Source organism: Triturus cristatus, chromosome 1_2, assembly GCF_964204655.1.
Source record: "Triturus cristatus chromosome 1_2, aTriCri1.1, whole genome shotgun sequence".
Lineage (NCBI taxonomy): Eukaryota > Metazoa > Chordata > Amphibia > Caudata > Salamandridae > Triturus > Triturus cristatus.
In genome coordinates this window covers 1,152,199,046-1,152,217,186 of record NC_140580.1, presented here as the reverse complement: position 1 = coordinate 1,152,217,186, position 18,141 = coordinate 1,152,199,046, and the positions used below count along the sequence as shown (strand labels likewise).

At 43.3% G+C, this 18,141-nt stretch overlaps 1 protein-coding gene across 2 annotated transcripts in view; it reads left to right on the top strand.

Moving 5' to 3' along the window:
- The window catches only part of PRRT1B (proline rich transmembrane protein 1B), a 166,276-nt gene that overhangs the window by 69,873 nt on the left and 78,262 nt on the right, over nt 1-18,141 (top strand). For both annotated transcript variants that reach the window (XM_085613932.1, XM_085613931.1), the window contains exon 2: nt 1,848-1,984. In XM_085613932.1, the coding sequence (XP_085470058.1) occupies nt 1,933-1,984 (52 nt within the window). In that variant the 5' untranslated portion in view covers nt 1,848-1,932. The remainder of the gene's footprint in view (nt 1-1,847; nt 1,985-18,141) is intronic.

Sequence of the window (18,141 nt, the reverse complement as noted above, 5' to 3'; positions counted from 1 at the left end):
CGACGGACCAGGGAAGGGTCATAGACAGGCGCTACAGACCAGGGAAGGGTCATAGACAGGTGCAAGGGGCAAGGGAAGAGTCATAGACAGGCGCTACGGACCAGGGAAGGGTCATAGACAGGTGCTACAGACCAGGGAAGGGTCATAGACAGGCACTACGGGCAAGGGAAGAGTCATAGACAGGCGCTACGGACCAGGGAAGGGTCATAGACAGGTGTTACAGACCAGGGAATGGTCATAGACAGGCGCTACAGACCAGGGAAGGGTCATAGACAGGCGCTACGGACCAGGGAAGGGTTTTAGACAGGCGTTACAGACCAGGGAAGGGTCATAGACAGGTGCTACGGGCAAGGGAAGAGTCATAGACAGGCGCTACGAGCCAGAGAAGAGTCATAGACAGGCGCTACGGACCAGGGAAGGGTCTTAGACAGGCGCTACGGGCAAAGGAAGTGTCATAGACAGGCGCGACGGACCAGGGAAGGGTCATAGACAGGCGCTACGGACCAGGGAAGGGTCATAGACAGGTGCTATGGGCAAGGGAAGAGTCATAGACAGGCGCTACGGACCAGGGAAGGGTCATAGACAGGCGCTCCAGACCAGGGAAGGGTCATAGACAGGTGCTACAGACCAGGGAAGGGTCATAGACAGGCACTACAGGCAAGGGAAGAGTCATAGACAGGCGCTACGGACCAGGGAAGGGTCATAGACAGGCGTTAAAGACCAGGGAATGGTCATAGACAGGCGCTACGGACCAGGGAAGGGTTTTAGACAGGCGCTACAGACCAGGGAAGGGTCATAAACAGGCACCACGGACCAGGGAAGGATCATTAACAGGATGCACTACCATGGAAGGGGCTAGGAACAGGAGCTCTGGACCTGGGGTGCATACACTTGTTCTGGGTATAGAGGGAGGAGCTCTGGGAAACATGGGGTGTACAGTGGAGCTCTATACCAGAAGGAGCGCTGAGCCGGGGGAGGTGCATAGGTAGGAGCTCTATGCCATTAGAGGCATAGACAGGAGCGCTGGGGCAGAGGAGGTAATAGAGAGGAGCTCTGATCCAGGGAATTGCATAGATAGGAGCTCTGTGCCATGAGAGGCATAGACAGGAGTGGTGGGGGCAGGGGAGGACATAGAGAGGAGCCATGATCCGGGGGAGGTGCATAGGTAAGAGCTCTGTGCGATGAGGAGCATACACAGGATAGACAGGAGTGCTGGGGCAGGGGAGGGCATAGACAGGAGCTCTGATCCAGGGGAGGTGCATAGGTAGGAGCTCTGTGCCATGAGGGGCATAGACAGGAGTGTTGGGGCAGGGGAGGGCATAGACAGGAGCTCTGATCCAGAAGAGGTACATAGGTAGGAGCTCTGTGCCATGAGAGGGATAGACAGGAGTGTTGGGCCAGGGGAGGGCATAGAGAGGAGCCCTGATCCAGGGTAGGTGCATAGGTAAGAGCTCTGTGCCATTAGGGGCCTAGACGGGAGTGCTGGAGCAGGAGAGGGTATACAGAGGAGCTCTGATCCACAGTAGATGCATAGGTAGGAGCTCTGTGCCAGGAGGGGCCTTGACAGGAGTGGTGGGGCAGCAGAGGGCATAGAGGGGAGCTCTGAACCGGACGAACACAGAAAGGAGCTATGGACCCGAAGGGGCCATAGAGAGGACTAGGAAGGGGCGCAGAAAGGTGCTCTAGGCTTGCAAGGGGTATAGAGAGGAGCTATGGAGCAGGGGTGTGTGCGTATGCAGGTGCTGTGCATTCTGGCAGAGAAACTCAAATGTTCTGGACTAGAGAAGCTCTGCCTTCAGTGGAGACACAGTGGCAAACAGGCTACTGATTTCTGTTTTTTGTTTTAGATGCCACTGATCTGTCGATGCCCATGATGCCAGGGTAGCACTGCACCCATCACTGTTGAGCACCTCTGCGACTAGGACCGCACCGATGGGACCAGATTGCGCTGGAGAAGCCATGGCCAGTACAGGGACCGGCTGTGGTAAGTTGAGGAACCTCTACCCCATGATCCGCTTGGACACCCTCACTTTGCTCTTTCCTTCCCTGTACTCTGAAGTTCCATGTGGGCGCGTCTATGTCTGATTTTTAGGTCTCGCCTAGGCAGCGCTTGCGCTGTTTCTTCGAGACATGCTATATTCAGGATATGTGGATAAAGCTCCACTTACTTCCCACCCATCTTTTTAAATGGCACCTGTCCTTTGTAAATGGTGGCATTTCATTGGTCATTAGGCTTTGTAGTCCCTCCTTAGTACCGTCTTGTCTCTTCTTGTAACCTCCCATGAGGACACCCCATGTTACATGTGTTGTTAAGCCCTAGTTTTTAATTACAGCCTCAAGGCACTACTTTCTTAAAGGCCTTCAGACAGGACACTCACTTAGTCCTTAACTAAATTGGCAGTGATTACTTTACTCGCTAGCACATCTCACATTTATATTAGACCTTCTATAAATTTCCCTTTATCAGCTCCACATAGAGTACAACCTAATCTAGAATTAATATAATAATTATTTTGTCACATTTCAAAGCTACTAAATGTATACATGGACATAGCTATTTGAATATACCTGTGGTACTGTCTTGCATGCAATGCATTATGGGTAGGGTAGGTTTACGATATCTTCAACGTTTATGATGCTCACTAGGGACCTCTGGACACAGCTTGTGCTACTGCACCTAGACAAGCAGTGCTGGTGCCTCGTTCACTAGGGACATCTATGTGCAGCTTGCTGTACTGCACCTACGACATCTCATTTATATGAGGCCTTCTATAAATTTCCCTTCATCAGCTCCACATAGAGTACATCCTAATCTGGAATTAATATAATAATTATTTTGTCACATTTCAAAGCTACTAATTGTATACATGGACATAGCTATTTGAATGTACTCGTAGTACTGTCTTGCATTTAATGCATTATGGGCAGGGTAGATTTACCATAGCTTCAAAGTTTATGATGCCCACTAGGAAGGCAAAGAGAGGTGAGTTATTGGAGGCATTGAGGCATCTGTATTTAAAGCTGGTGTAACCTGAGGCAGGATCCATGTAAACCAGCAGGTATCAGTTAAAAGGAGACAAGAGGAAATTAAGTTAAGCTAATAATTATGATGTGATAATATTAGCAATTAATGTAGAGCAATACTTAATAGTAGCTTATAAACACCCTTTTTGATAATCTCAAAAGGAAGAAAAAAAGTCCTGGAAGATTTCATCCCAGCGCATGTGGTCAGTCACTAAGCTGTCTTGGTGGTGGTTGTAGGGGTTCAGTCACCTCACTCTTTCGATACTGCCTGGCACTTGTCACCGGAGCAATAACTGAATAATGTCTAACCAGGCTGATTAGACTTACACCCCGGAGCCAGCCGGGCACTCCGCACCGTACCTCACTAATGATGCGTACACAATAAACACAACTAAGGCACACTGCTGTCCTAGGGCTATAGCGCACGCGGAGCTGGTAACAGCGGCATACTCTGCAAGGACAGGAGTGTCTCTGTTCCAACAGGCAGGATACTGCTGCTGCTTCTACTGTTAGCACTACCACTAAAAATACTCCTCCTCCTAATGTTACTACTGCTGCTTCTACTGTTAGCACTACCACTAAAAATACTCCTCCTTCTAATGTTACTACTGCTGCTTCTACTGTTAGCACTACCACTAAAAATACTCCTCCTCCTAATGTTACTACTGATGCTTCTACTGTTGGTACTGCCACTAAAATACTACTCTACTACTACTACTACTTTCCCTAATACTACTACTGCTGCTTCTGTTTATACTAACACTAGAAATACTACTTCTACTACTATTCCTAATGCTACTACTACTGCTGCTTCTATTGGCACTACTACTAGAAATACTACTACTCCTAATGTTACTACTGCTGCTTCTACTGTTGGTACTGCCACTAAAGATACTACTACTCCTAATGTTACTACTGCTGCTTCTACTGTTGGTACTGCCACTAAAGATACTGCTACTCCTAATGTTACTACTGCTGCTTCTACTGTTGGTACTGCCACTAAATATACTACTCTACTACTACTCCTCCTCCTAATGCTACTACTGCAGCTTCTACTGTTGGTACGACCACTAGAAATACTACTTCTACTACTACTACTACTTTCCTTAATACTACTACTGCTGCTTCTGTTTATACTAACACTAGAAATACTACTTCTACTACTATTCCTAATGCTACTACTACTGCTGCTTCTATTGGTACTACCACTAGAAATACTACTTCTAGTACTACTATTGCTAATACAACTACTACTTCTTCTACTGTTGGCACTACCAATAGAAATACTACTTCTACTACTACTACTCCTAATGCTACTGCTGCCGCTTCAGCTGTTGGTACTACGACTAGAAATACTACTGCTACTTCTACTACTATTCCTAATAGTACTACTGCTACTTCTGTTGATACTGCCATTAAAATACTACTTCGACTACTACTACTACTACTCCTAATGCTATTAGTGCTGCTTCTACTCTTGATACTACCACTAGACATGCTCCTTCTATTATTACTACTATTCCTTATACTACCACTGCTGCTTTTGTTGGTACTACCACTAGAAATACAACTTATTTTACTACTATTATTCCTAATCCTACTACTGCTGCTTCTATTGGTACTTCTACAACTACTTCTAATGCTACTATTGCTGCTTCTACTGTTGGTACTACTACCTGAAATAGTACTTCTATCACTACTACTATTCCTAACATTACTACTGCTGTTTCTGTTGGTACTACCACTAGGAATACTCCTTCTGCTACTGCTATTCCCAGTGCTACCACTGCTGCTTCTACTCTTGGTACTACCACTAGAAATACTACTTCTATCACTACTACTATTACTAACATTACTACTGCTACTTCTGTTGGCACTAGCACTGCAAATACTACTTCTACTACTGCTATTCCTAATGCTATTCTGCTACTTCTGCTGTTCGTGCTACGACTAGAAATACTACTTCTACGACTACTATTCATAATGCTACTACTGCTGCTTCTAGTGTTGGTACTATCACTGAAAATACTATTTCTACTACTGCTGCTTCTGTTGATTTCTGCCAATAAAAATACTACTTCTTCTACTACTCCTAATGCTATTACTGCTGCTCCTACTCTTGGTACTACCACTAGAAATGCTCCTTCTATTATTACTACTATTCCTAATACTACTACAGCTGTTTTTGTTGGTACTTCTACTGCTACTTCAAATGCTACTCTTGCTACTTCTACTGTTGGTACTACCACTATAATTACTTATTCTACTACTACTCCTCCTAATACTAATTCTGCTACTTCTGTTGGTACTACCACTGGAAATACTATTTATACTACTGCTGCTTCTGTTGTTACTGCCACTAAAAATACTACTTCTTCTACTACTAATTCTTCTACGCTGCTTCTACTCTTGGTACTACCCCTAGAGATACTACTTCCATTACTACTACTACTATTCATAATACTACTCCTGCTGCTTATGTTGGTACTACTACTAGAAATACTTCTTCTACTACTACTACTCCTAACACTACTACTGCTGCTTCTGTTGGTAATACCACCAGAAATACGAATTCTACTATTCCTAATGCTACTACTGCTGCTTCTACTGTTGGTACTACAACTATAAACCTTCCTTCTACTACTCCTAATGCTATTACTGCTGCTTCTCTTGTTGATACTACCACTAGAAATACTACTTCTACTACTACTAATGCTAGTACTGCTGCTTTCACTGTTGGTACTACCATTACAAATACTGCTTCTACTACTGATACTATCCCTACTACTACTACTTCCCCTTCCACTGTTGGCACTACCACTAGAAGTACTACTTCTACTACTACTCATCCTAATACTACTGCTGCTGCTTCTGTTGGTAATACCACTAGAAATAATAATTCTACTATTCCTAATACTACTACTGCTGTTTCTACTGTTGGTACTACAGTTAGAAACATTCCTTCTACTACTCCTAATGCTTCTACTGCTGCTTCTACTCTTGGTACTGCCACTAGAGATACTCCTTCCATTACTACTACTACTATTCCTAATACTACTTCTGCTGCTATGTTGGTACTACCACTAGAAATACTAATTCTACTACTCCTAATGCTACCACTGCTGCTTTCACTGTTGGTACTATCATTAGAAATACTACTTCTACTACTGCTACTATTCCTCATACTACTACTGCTGCTTTTGTTGGTTATTTCACTACAAACACTACTGTTATTACTACTACTATTCCTAATACTACTACTGTTGCTTCTGTTTATACTAACACTAAAAATATTACTTCTACTACTACTATTCCTAATGCTACTCTTGCTGCTTCTACTGTTGGTACTACCACTGCAAATACTACTTCTATCACTACTACTATTCCTAACATTACTACTGCTGCTTCTCTTGGTACTACCACTGCAAATACTACTTCTATCACTGCTACTATTCCTAACATTACTACTGCTGTTTCTGTTGGTACTACCACTAGAAATACTACTTCTATCACTACTACTATTCCTAACATTACTACTGATGATTCTGTTGATACTACCACTAGAAATACTCCTTCTGCTACTGCTATTCCCAATGCTACCACTGCTGCTTCTACGGTTGGTACTACCACTATAATACTACTTCTATCACTACTACTATTCCTAACATTACTACTGCTGCTTCTGTTGGTACTACCACTGCAAATACTACTTCTACTACTGCTATTCTGCGACTTCTGCTGTTCGTGCCACGACTAGAAATACTACTTCTACGACTACTATTCATAATGCTACTACTGCTGCTTCTAGTGTTGGTACTACCACTGAAAATAATATTGCTACTACTGCTGCTTCTGTTGATACTGCCAATAAAAATACTACTTCTACGACTACTATTCCTAATGCTACTCTTGCTGCTTCTTCTGTTGGTACTACAACTAGAAATACTACTTCTATCACTATTACTATTCCTAACATTACTACTGCTGCTTCTTTTGGTACTACCACTAGAAATACTACTTCTATCACTACTACTATTCCTAACATTACTACTGCTGCTTCTTCTGTTGGTACTACAACTAGAAATACTACTTCTATCACTATTACTATTCCTAACATTACTACTGCTGTTTCTACTGTTGGTACTACAGTTAGAAACATTCCTTCTACTACTCCTAATGCTTCTACTGCTGCTTCTACTCTTGGTACTGCCACTAGAGATACTCCTTCCATTACTACTACTACTATTCCTAATACTACGTCTGCTGCTATGTTGGTACTACCACTAGAAATACTAATTCTACTACTCCTAATGCTACCACTGCTGCTTTCACTGTTGGTACTATCATTGGAAATACTACTTCTACTACTGCTACTATTCCTCATACTACTACTGCTGCTTTTGTTGGTTATTTCACTACAAACACTACTTTTATTACTACTACTATTCCTAATACTACTACTGTTGCTTTTGTTGGTACTACCACTAGAAATACAACTTATTTTACTACTATTATTCCTAATCCTACTACTGCTGCTTCTATTGGTACTTCTACAACTACTTCTAATGCTACTATTGCTGCTTCTACTGTTGGTACTACTACCTGAAATAGTACTTCTATCACTACTACTATTCCTAACATTACTACTGCTGTTTCTGTTGGTACTACCACTAGGAATACTCCTTCTGCTACTGCTATTCCCAGTGCTACCACTGCTGCTTCTACTCTTGGTACTACCACTAGAAATACTACTTCTATCACTACTACTATTACTAACATTACTACTGCTACTTCTGTTGGCACTAGCACTGCAAATACTACTTCTACTACTGCTATTCCTAATGCTATTCTGCTACTTCTGCTGTTCGTGCTACGACTAGAAATACTACTTCTACGACTACTATTCATAATGCTACTACTGCTGCTTCTAGTGTTGGTACTATCACTGAAAATACTATTTCTACTACTGCTGCTTCTGTTGATTTCTGCCAATAAAAATACTACTTCTTCTACTACTCCTAATGCTATTACTGCTGCTCCTACTCTTGGTACTACCACTAGAAATGCTCCTTCTATTATTACTACTATTCCTAATACTACTACAGCTGTTTTTGTTGGTACTTCTACTGCTACTTCAAATGCTACTCTTGCTACTTCTACTGTTGGTACTACCACTATAATTACTTATTCTACTACTACTCCTCCTAATACTAATTCTGCTACTTCTGTTGGTACTACCACTGGAAATACTATTTATACTACTGCTGCTTCTGTTGTTACTGCCACTAAAAATACTACTTCTTCTACTACTAATTCTTCTACGCTGCTTCTACTCTTGGTACTACCCCTAGAGATACTACTTCCATTACTACTACTACTATTCATAATACTACTCCTGCTGCTTATGTTGGTACTACTACTAGAAATACTTCTTCTACTACTACTACTCCTAATACTACTACTGCTGCTTCTGTTGGTAATACCACCAGAAATACGAATTCTACTATTCCTAATGCTACTACTGCTGCTTCTACTGTTGGTACTACAACTATAAACCTTCCTTCTACTACTCCTAATGCTATTACTGCTGCTTCTCTTGTTGATACTACCACTAGAAATACTACTTCTACTACTACTAATGCTAGTACTGCTGCTTTCACTGTTGGTACTACCATTACAAATACTACTTCTACTACTGATACTATCAGTACTACTACTACTTCTCCTTCCACTGTTGGTACTACCACTAGAAATACTACTTCTACTACTACTCATCCTAATACTACTGCTGCTGCTTCTGTTGGTAATACCACTAGAAATAATAATTCTACTATTCCTAATACTACTACTGCTGTTTCTACTGTTGGTACTACAGTTAGAAACATTCCTTCTACTACTCCTAATGCTTCTACTGCTGCTTCTACTCTTGGTACTGCCACGAGAGATACTCCTTCCATTACTACTACTACTATTCCTAATACTACTTCTGCTGCTATGTTGGTACTACCACTAGAAATACTAATTCTACTACTCCTAATGCTACCACTGCTGCTTTCACTGTTGGTACTATCATTAGAAATACTACTTCTACTACTGCTACTATTCCTCATACTACTACTGCTGCTTTTGTTGGTTATTTCACTACAAACACTACTGTTATTACTACTACTATTCCTAATACTACTACTGTTGCTTCTGTTTATACTAACACTAAAAATATTACTTCTACTACTACTATTCCTAATGCTACTCTTGCTGCTTCTACTGTTGGTACTACCACTGCAAATACTACTTCTATCACTACTACTATTCCTAACATTACTACTGCTGCTTCTCTTGGTACTACCACTGCAAATACTACTTCTATCACTGCTACTATTCCTAACATTACTACTGCTGTTTCTGTTGGTACTACCACTAGAAATACTACTTCTATCACTACTACTATTCCTAACATTACTACTGATGATTCTGTTGATACTACCACTAGAAATACTCCTTCTGCTACTGCTATTCCCAATGCTACCACTGCTGCTTCTACGGTTGGTACTACCACTATAATACTACTTCTATCACTACTACTATTCCTAACATTACTACTGCTGCTTCTGTTGGTACTACCACTGCAAATACTACTTCTACTACTGCTATTCTGCGACTTCTGCTGTTCGTGCCACGACTAGAAATACTACTTCTACGACTACTATTCATAATGCTACTACTGCTGCTTCTAGTGTTGGTACTACCACTGAAAATAATATTTCTACTACTGCTGCTTCTGTTGATACTGCCAATAAAAATACTACTTCTACGACTACTATTCCTAATGCTACTCTTGCTGCTTCTTCTGTTGGTACTACAACTAGAAATACTACTTCTATCACTATTACTATTCCTAACATTACTACTGCTGCTTCTTTTGGTACTACCACTAGAAATACTACTCCTATCACTACTACTATTCCTAACATTACTACTGCTGCTTCTTCTGTTGGTACTACAACTAGAAATACTACTTCTATCACTATTACTATTCCTAACATTACTACTGCTGTTTCTACTGTTGGTACTACAGTTAGAAACATTCCTTCTACTACTCCTAATGCTTCTACTGCTGCTTCTACTCTTGGTACTGCCACTAGAGATACTCCTTCCATTACTACTACTACTATTCCTAATACTACTTCTGCTGCTATGTTGGTACTACCACTAGAAATACTAATTCTACTACTCCTAATGCTACCACTGCTGCTTTCACTGTTGGTACTATCATTAGAAATACTACTTCTACTACTGCTACTATTCCTCATACTACTACTGCTGCTTTTGTTGGTTATTTCACTACAAACACTACTTTTATTACTACTACTATTCCTAATACTATTACTGTTGCTTCTGTTTATACTAACACTAAAAATATTACTTCTACTACTACTATTCCTAATGCTACTCTTGCTGCTTCTACTGTTGGTACTACCACTGCAAATACTACTTCTATCACTACTACTATTCCTAACATTACTACTGCGGCTTCTCTTGGTACTACCACTGCAAATACTACTTCTATCACTGCTACTATTCCTAACATTACTACTGCTGTTTTTGTTGGTACTACCACTAGAAATACTACTTCTATCACTACTACTATTCCTAACATTACTACTGATGATTCTGTTGATACTACCACTAGAAATACTCCTTCTGCTACTGCTATTCCCAATGCTACCACTGCTGCTTCTACGGTTGGTACTACCACTATAATACTACTTCTATCACTACTACTATTCCTAACATTACTACTGCTGCTTCTGTTGGTACTACCACTGCAAATACTACTTCTACTACTGCTATTCTGCGACTTCTGCTGTTCGTGCCACGACTAGAAATACTACTTCTACGACTACTATTCATAATGCTACTACTGCTGCTTCTAGTGTTGGTACTACCACTGAAAATAATATTTCTACTACTGCTGCTTCTGTTGATACTGCCAATAAAAATACTACTTCTACGACTACTATTCCTAATGCTACTCTTGCTGCTTCTTCTGTTGGTACTACAACTAGAAATACTACTTCTATCACTATTACTATTCCTAACATTACTACTGCTGCTTCTTTTGGTACTACCACTAGAAATACTACTCCTATCACTACTACTATTCCTAACATTACTACTGCTGCTTCTTCTGTTGGTACTACAACTAGAAATACTACTTCTATCACTATTACTATTCCTAACATTACTACTGCTGTTTCTACTGTTGGTACTACAGTTAGAAACATTCCTTCTACTACTCCTAATGATTCTACTGCTGCTTCTACTCTTGGTACTGCCACTAGAGATACTCCTTCCATTACTACTACTACTATTCCTAATACTACTTCTGCTGCTATGTTGGTACTACCACTAGAAATACTAATTCTACTACTCCTAATGCTACCACTGCTGCTTTCACTGTTGGTACTATCATTAGAAATACTACTTCTACTACTGCTACTATTCCTCATACTACTACTGCTGCTTTTGTTGGTTATTTCACTACAAACACTACTTTTATTACTACTACTATTCCTAATACTACTACTGTTGCTTCTGTTTATACTAACACTAAAAATATTACTTCTACTACTACTATTCCTAATGCTACTCTTGCTGCTTCTACTGTTGGTACTACCACTGCAAATACTACTTCTATCACTACTACTATTCCTAACATTACTACTGCTGCTTCTCTTGGTACTACCACTGCAAATACTACTTCTATCACTGCTACTATTCCTAACATTACTACTGCTGTTTCTGTTGGTACTACCACTAGAAATACTACTTCTATCACTACTACTATTCCTAACATTACTACTGATGATTCTGTTGATACTACCACTAGAAATACTCCTTCTGCTACTGCTATTCCCAATGCTACCACTGCTGCTTCTACGGTTGGTACTACCACTATAATACTACTTCTATCACTACTACTATTCCTAACATTACTACTGCTGCTTCTGTTGGTACTACCACTGCAAATACTACTTCTACTACTGCTATTCTGCGACTTCTGCTGTTCGTGCCACGACTAGAAATACTACTTCTACGACTACTATTCATAATGCTACTACTGCTGCTTCTAGTGTTGGTACTACCACTGAAAATAATATTTCTACTACTGCTGCTTCTGTTGATACTGCCAATAAAAATTCTACGACTACTATTCCTAATGCTACTATTGCTGCTTCTTCTGTTGGTACTACAACTAGAAATACTACTTCTATCACTATTACTGTTCCTAACATTACTACTGCTGCTTCCTTTGGTACTACCACTAGAAATACTACTTCTATCACTACTACTATTCCTAACATTACTACTGCTGCTTCTTCTGTTGGTACTACAACTAGAAATACTACTTCTATCACTATTACTATTCCTAACATTACTACTGCTGCTTCTTTTGGTGCTACCACTAGAAATACTACTTCTATCACTACTACTATTCCTAACATTACTACTGCTGCTTCTGTTGGTACTACCACTAGAAATACTACTCCTAATACTATTCCTAATGCTACTACTACTGCTGCTTCTACTGTTGGCACTACCACTGACAATACTACTATTTTCAATTTCAATTTCAATTTATAATCTTTATTCGGTTCTTAAAAAGACACCATAAAAGCGCAAATACAATATATATTTACACAAGTTAAAAACACAGCAAGTGATATTCAGTTTAAAAATATAAATATTAAAATTTTCTGTACTCAGGTAGAGGGCCAGGGGATTTGAAGAGTTTTTAAATGTTCAAATCACGTTTAGGGGCCAATGTCTCTGGTGTTCCTTAGTCTTGTTGCAATTCGAATAAAGTTTATCGTGCAAAACAGGGTATAAGCGTCCTCCGCTTCCTGTAGGAATCTCAGCGCCAGTTTTGTGTGTTTAAATTTTTGGTCTTTCAGGATTCCCACCAGGAACTTGCGTCTTGGCATCGTGTAGAATGGACACAGTAAAACAAAGTGGAGGGTATCCTGCGGAGATCTAAGATCGCAGCCGCAGGTACCCTTCTCTTCCACTGTGTGGGTAAACCCAGATGGCACTGCAAGGATATGGTGTAACATGTTAATTCTGAAACGGGTCATGAGGTAGCGATCCTGCGCGTTGTACATGACCCTCAGATAGGGTTCCATACCTTGCTTCGCAGTGAGGTCGTTGTACGAGTGATTAGTGGGTTTATGCTTCTCTTTTTCCGCCCTTGATGTCTTCAGGTGTGTGAGGAAAAGTTTTTTAACCAAGATCTTGCTCTCCAGGGTCAGAGAGTCGGGGGATGAGAAGTATTTAGAGCAACCAATCTCTATTAACGACTTCTTGGCAAATTTCAGCCAGGGGATTGCGTGGCCTTTATCTCTTTTGAGGCAGTCCTCGATGATTTGTCTTGTAAGGGCCGCCTCAGGGTTGGTCCATACTTTCACCCATGCCAGGAGAGGTTTGGATTTGATTTTATCCTCTAAAAAGGGTTCTCCTACCTCTTCGTGTATAATGTGGGCCGAAACACTCTGTGGAACTTTTAATACTACTAATACTATTCCTAATGCTACTACTGCTGTTTCTACTGTTGGTACTACCACTGACAATACTACTAATACTATTCCTAATGATACTACTGCTGCTTTTACTGTTGGTACTACCACTGACAATACTACTAATACTATTCCTAATGATACTACTGCTGTTTCTACTGTTGGTACTACTGATAGAAATACTACTTCTTCTACTACTCCTAATGAAACTACTGCTGCTTCTACTGTTGGTACTACTGATAGAAATACTACTTCTTCTACTACTCCTAATGCTACTACTGCTGCTTCTACTGTTGGTACTACCACTGACAATACTACTAATACTATTCCTAATGCTACTACTGCTGTTTCTACTGTTGGTACTACTGATAGAAATACTACTTCTTCTACTACTCCTAATGATACTACTGCTGTTTCTACTGTTGGTACTACTGATAGAAATACTACTACTTCTACTACGCCTAATGCTACTACTGCTGCTTCTACTGTTGGTACTACCACTAGAAATACTACTCCTACTACTACTATTCCTAATAGTACTGTCATTTCTACTACTGCCACTATTAATACTTCAAACACTACTACTGTAACAACCAGAACTGTTACATTTGCTACTACTGATACTGCAATGCATACTTCTACTGCTATAACTGTTACTATGTTATCACTGCTGCTGGTACTTTTAATGCTACTCCTAGTGCTGTTACCACAGTTACTAGCAGTAACATCTCTAATTATGTTGCTGCAACCATTGCTACAATTACTGCTACTGCTACTAGTATTGCTGCTAATGCTACTAGTATCACTACTAATGTTACTACCATAAGTACTGCTGTTACTACTACTCTTACTGCTAGCACAAGTACTCCTACTAATACCATTGCTACTACTTTTCTGCTATTACCAACCCTTCTTCTAGTACTACTGACTCTAGAATTGCTAATATAAACATTAATTATGCCACTACTGTTATTGTTACAACTGTTACTACAGCTACAACTGCTGCTGATGCTCTTGCTACTACTACTACTACTATTGCTTCAACTACCACTGTAACTGCTGCTGGGGCCGCTAGTGCTACTGCTGCTACTCCTACTAAACTGAAACTATACTCACACTTACTCCTTTTACTACTACTGCTACCCTTATTACAAATAGTACTTCTACTACTCTTATTACAAATATGACTGCGTCTACTCTTATTACAAATGATACTGCTGGTACTGCTATTACAACTACTACTGCTACTACTTTTATTACAAATATTGCTGCTGCTACTCTTAGTACAAATAATACTGCTGGAACTTTTATTACAAATAATATTGTTGGTACTGGTATTACAACTACTAGTGCTGCTACTCAGTACAGATACCACTGTGCTACTCAGCACAAATACTGCTGCTGCTACTCTTATTACAAATAACACTGCTGGTAGTTCTATTACAAATACTATTGCTACTACTTTTATTGTAAATATTACTGCTGCTACTCTTATTACAGATACTGCTAGTCCTTGCGAGAATGTCCTTCTGGGTGGTCGGGTGTGTACAGAGAGCGCTGCATGTTTCTGTTTATTACAGTAATAAATGATATTACTGCCTGCTGCACCGAGGGAACTGACGCTGTCTGCTGAGCCGGGGTCGCGGTGTTTGCGCTGTGTGTGTCGTCACACCGGGTGTCACAGGCTGTCTACCAAAGTGTACTGTCTGCTGAAGTTATATCTTTTCAAGCAAGCAGGGCTGCACTGCAGACTCGGCTCTGTAAGGCTGCCCGGGGGGGGGTTGCGCAGCGGCCCGCCCCTTTGAGGGCGGCCGCCTTAGTGCCACAGGAAGGCACAGGGGTGGGAGGTCGTGTCCCTGGGATGGACCAAGGGAGACCCCAGCAGATAGCTGCTTCCGGCGGGGAGGAGCCAGGGGGGTACATATTCTGTCTCCGCCCCCTCCTCGCCCTCTTGTCCGCTCGTTCGCCTTCTGGTTCTCGCCGTCTCGCCTGTGGTCGCCGGAGTCTACACCGCGGACATCGAGGTTAGTTTGCACCCCTACTCCCCATCTCCATTGTTGCGGTGATCCTATCGCAGTATGGGTCGAGTCCTCCCACTATCATGTGCGGGGGGTTGGGGCAGACAGCGCGGCAAAAAATGTTGAACTCCCAGCGGGCTCTCGGTAATCAGCTACGCCGCTCTAGAAGGGCCTAGCTGCACATCTCGGATGTGGTGCGTCGGCTTAACCGGACGACTCCCGTTGGGTATTTAGGGTCCCCTCGGCGCAGAAGGCCGCGCGCGGCAACTGCTGCTCGGCACATCTGCCGTATACTCACTCGAGTCTCGAGGGCAAGTCCTCACCCGGGAGCTGGGGATTATCACGCCCCCCCCCCCCCAGCTTTCCATGGCAAACCCAGAGCCCGGTCATGCTTTGAATCTGGATTGCAGAGCAGTGCCTTTGCTAGTGGCAAAAGCCTTGGGTGCGGGGTTCGGGCAGCTAGTTAAGGCCTGGGCGAGCACATCGTCCCGCCCCCCCCCCCCGCACTAGGGGGGATGGGCCTGGGTGTGGGCCGGCGGCTCAACTTGCCGAGTTCGGTGCCAGGGCGCGTCCACATCTTTGGGAGCCGGGGCTTAAGCACGCACACACCCGTGTCAGACTCATGATTGTTTCCCGATGCCCACGTATAGCGCTCCAATCATGTGTAATGCTTTCATGGGCCTAGGTGCAGCGCTCCGATCTTGAGCAATAGTAATTATGCGGTGTTGAAATATAAGGCCCAACCCTGTGCAATGTTTCACGGGTGCTCAGAGGGACTTGCATATTGTAAAAGGGGGGGATCCGGTGGCCTTTTGAGAATAGTTGACTGGGGAAACGGGAGACTCGAGTTCTAATCCCGACTTCACCACTTCACAGGCAGTGTGGTCCGGGGTGAATCATTCATCTTAATGTGCCCCGGTACAACTTCACGGGGCGCATGTACAGCGCTCCATCTCCGGCACTGCTACGGTGCTCATGTATAGCGTCACACGACCGTTCCTGAGGGTCATTGTTCCCGAGGAGGAGAGGGGGGGGGGGGTCAGCGAGTTCCTCGCGGGCTCCCTCTGGGGCGAATCAGAGCTTTCTGGGAGGACGGGACAGGGGGCAGCGGGTTCCTCGCGGGCTTCCCCTGGGGTTAAGTCTCTGGTCCAGGGGCAGGGCAGGGAGTCCGGCCCAGCAATGTTTCCGATGTGCTGGGGCGCAGCGCCCGGACTGCAGGCAGACAAGCAGGCACCGCAGTGGGGGACCGCAACGGCCTGAACGAGGTAGCTACGCTGCCGGAGGTTGCAAGTCAGAAATTATGTTCCACTGCATCCAGTGGGCTCTGGGTGCGATGTGCGTTCCCTGCTAGTAGAAGCACAGTGTGCCTTTAGTGAGCACAGTGTGCCTTTAGTGAGGCCATTGTGTCGAGTTATGTTAGCAGGCGTGTGCACGAGCCCTGGCTGCCTAACAGCCAGGCTGCCGTCTTTGGTGCTGGAATCCAGGGCTCGAGCCTCGAGGTTGCGTCCTCACCCGTGATTCTAGGCAAATCTTTCCTTCGCCACTTGGCCCCAAATGGCATGTCAGAAGTAGACATGCACAAGCACACCTCACCTGAGATGGAGAACCAACAGTAGATTATAATATGCCACATTTAGGCGGTGAACATGTAATTCCATAGCATGTGACGTGTGTGAACTGTCCCCTAACATATATGAAAGTAGTTCACACGATGACCCAAAAAAAAAAAAAAAAAAAAAAAAAAAATGAAAAACGCTGTACAATGACGCCGATGTGGCAGGGGGGGGATGACTGAGGGAGTCTCAGCCCTTACTTGTAGAGATGAGTGCGTCGCATTGGGCCTGTCAAATGTATGCTCCTTTGGCACCATATTGCAATCCAAATCGCCTCACTGCCGCCTCTGGGGCAGGAACCAGGGTTCGAGCCTCGTGGGCGTCCACTTTCTGTGATTTACGACATATCACTTACCTCCCCGTTCATGAATTGTGATGTACGGCTATGTAAGCCCTCCAATACCTCCGGTATCATGTAACTCATTGGCTGTTACCATGAGCCACATTTCGTGCAAGCCTGTCCACGGCCAACGCGCGCTGGCCTGCCTCCTCCACGGGCTGCTCTGTGGGGGAGCGTAGGGTGGCGGGGTAGATCAGGTTGTGCGGGCGGTACTCCGGCGGGAGCGGCTGGGGGCCTCCCTGGTTCGGGGGCCCGCACGACAGTCGCCTCTCCCGGTGGCGAGAGGAGGTTTATCTGAGACCCTCAATAGACGGTGCTCTTGCACAGCGCTCCTATCCTGCGGGTCGAGTTTGCGCTATATGACACCCGTGGCTCGCTCCTTGCGACCACGGAGTCATGTTAGCATTCTCACAGTAGAGAGGACTGGCACTGTGAGGTCCGCATTGCCTCGTTTGCGGGGCGACGCTCACCTCGGCCTCCCTGGGTCGCCAGACATCCCGGGTTGATGGAGGCGCTATGTCGGCTGTGGGGGGTGTGGAGCGCCTCGTTTGTGCAGGGCCCTGAGGCTCAGG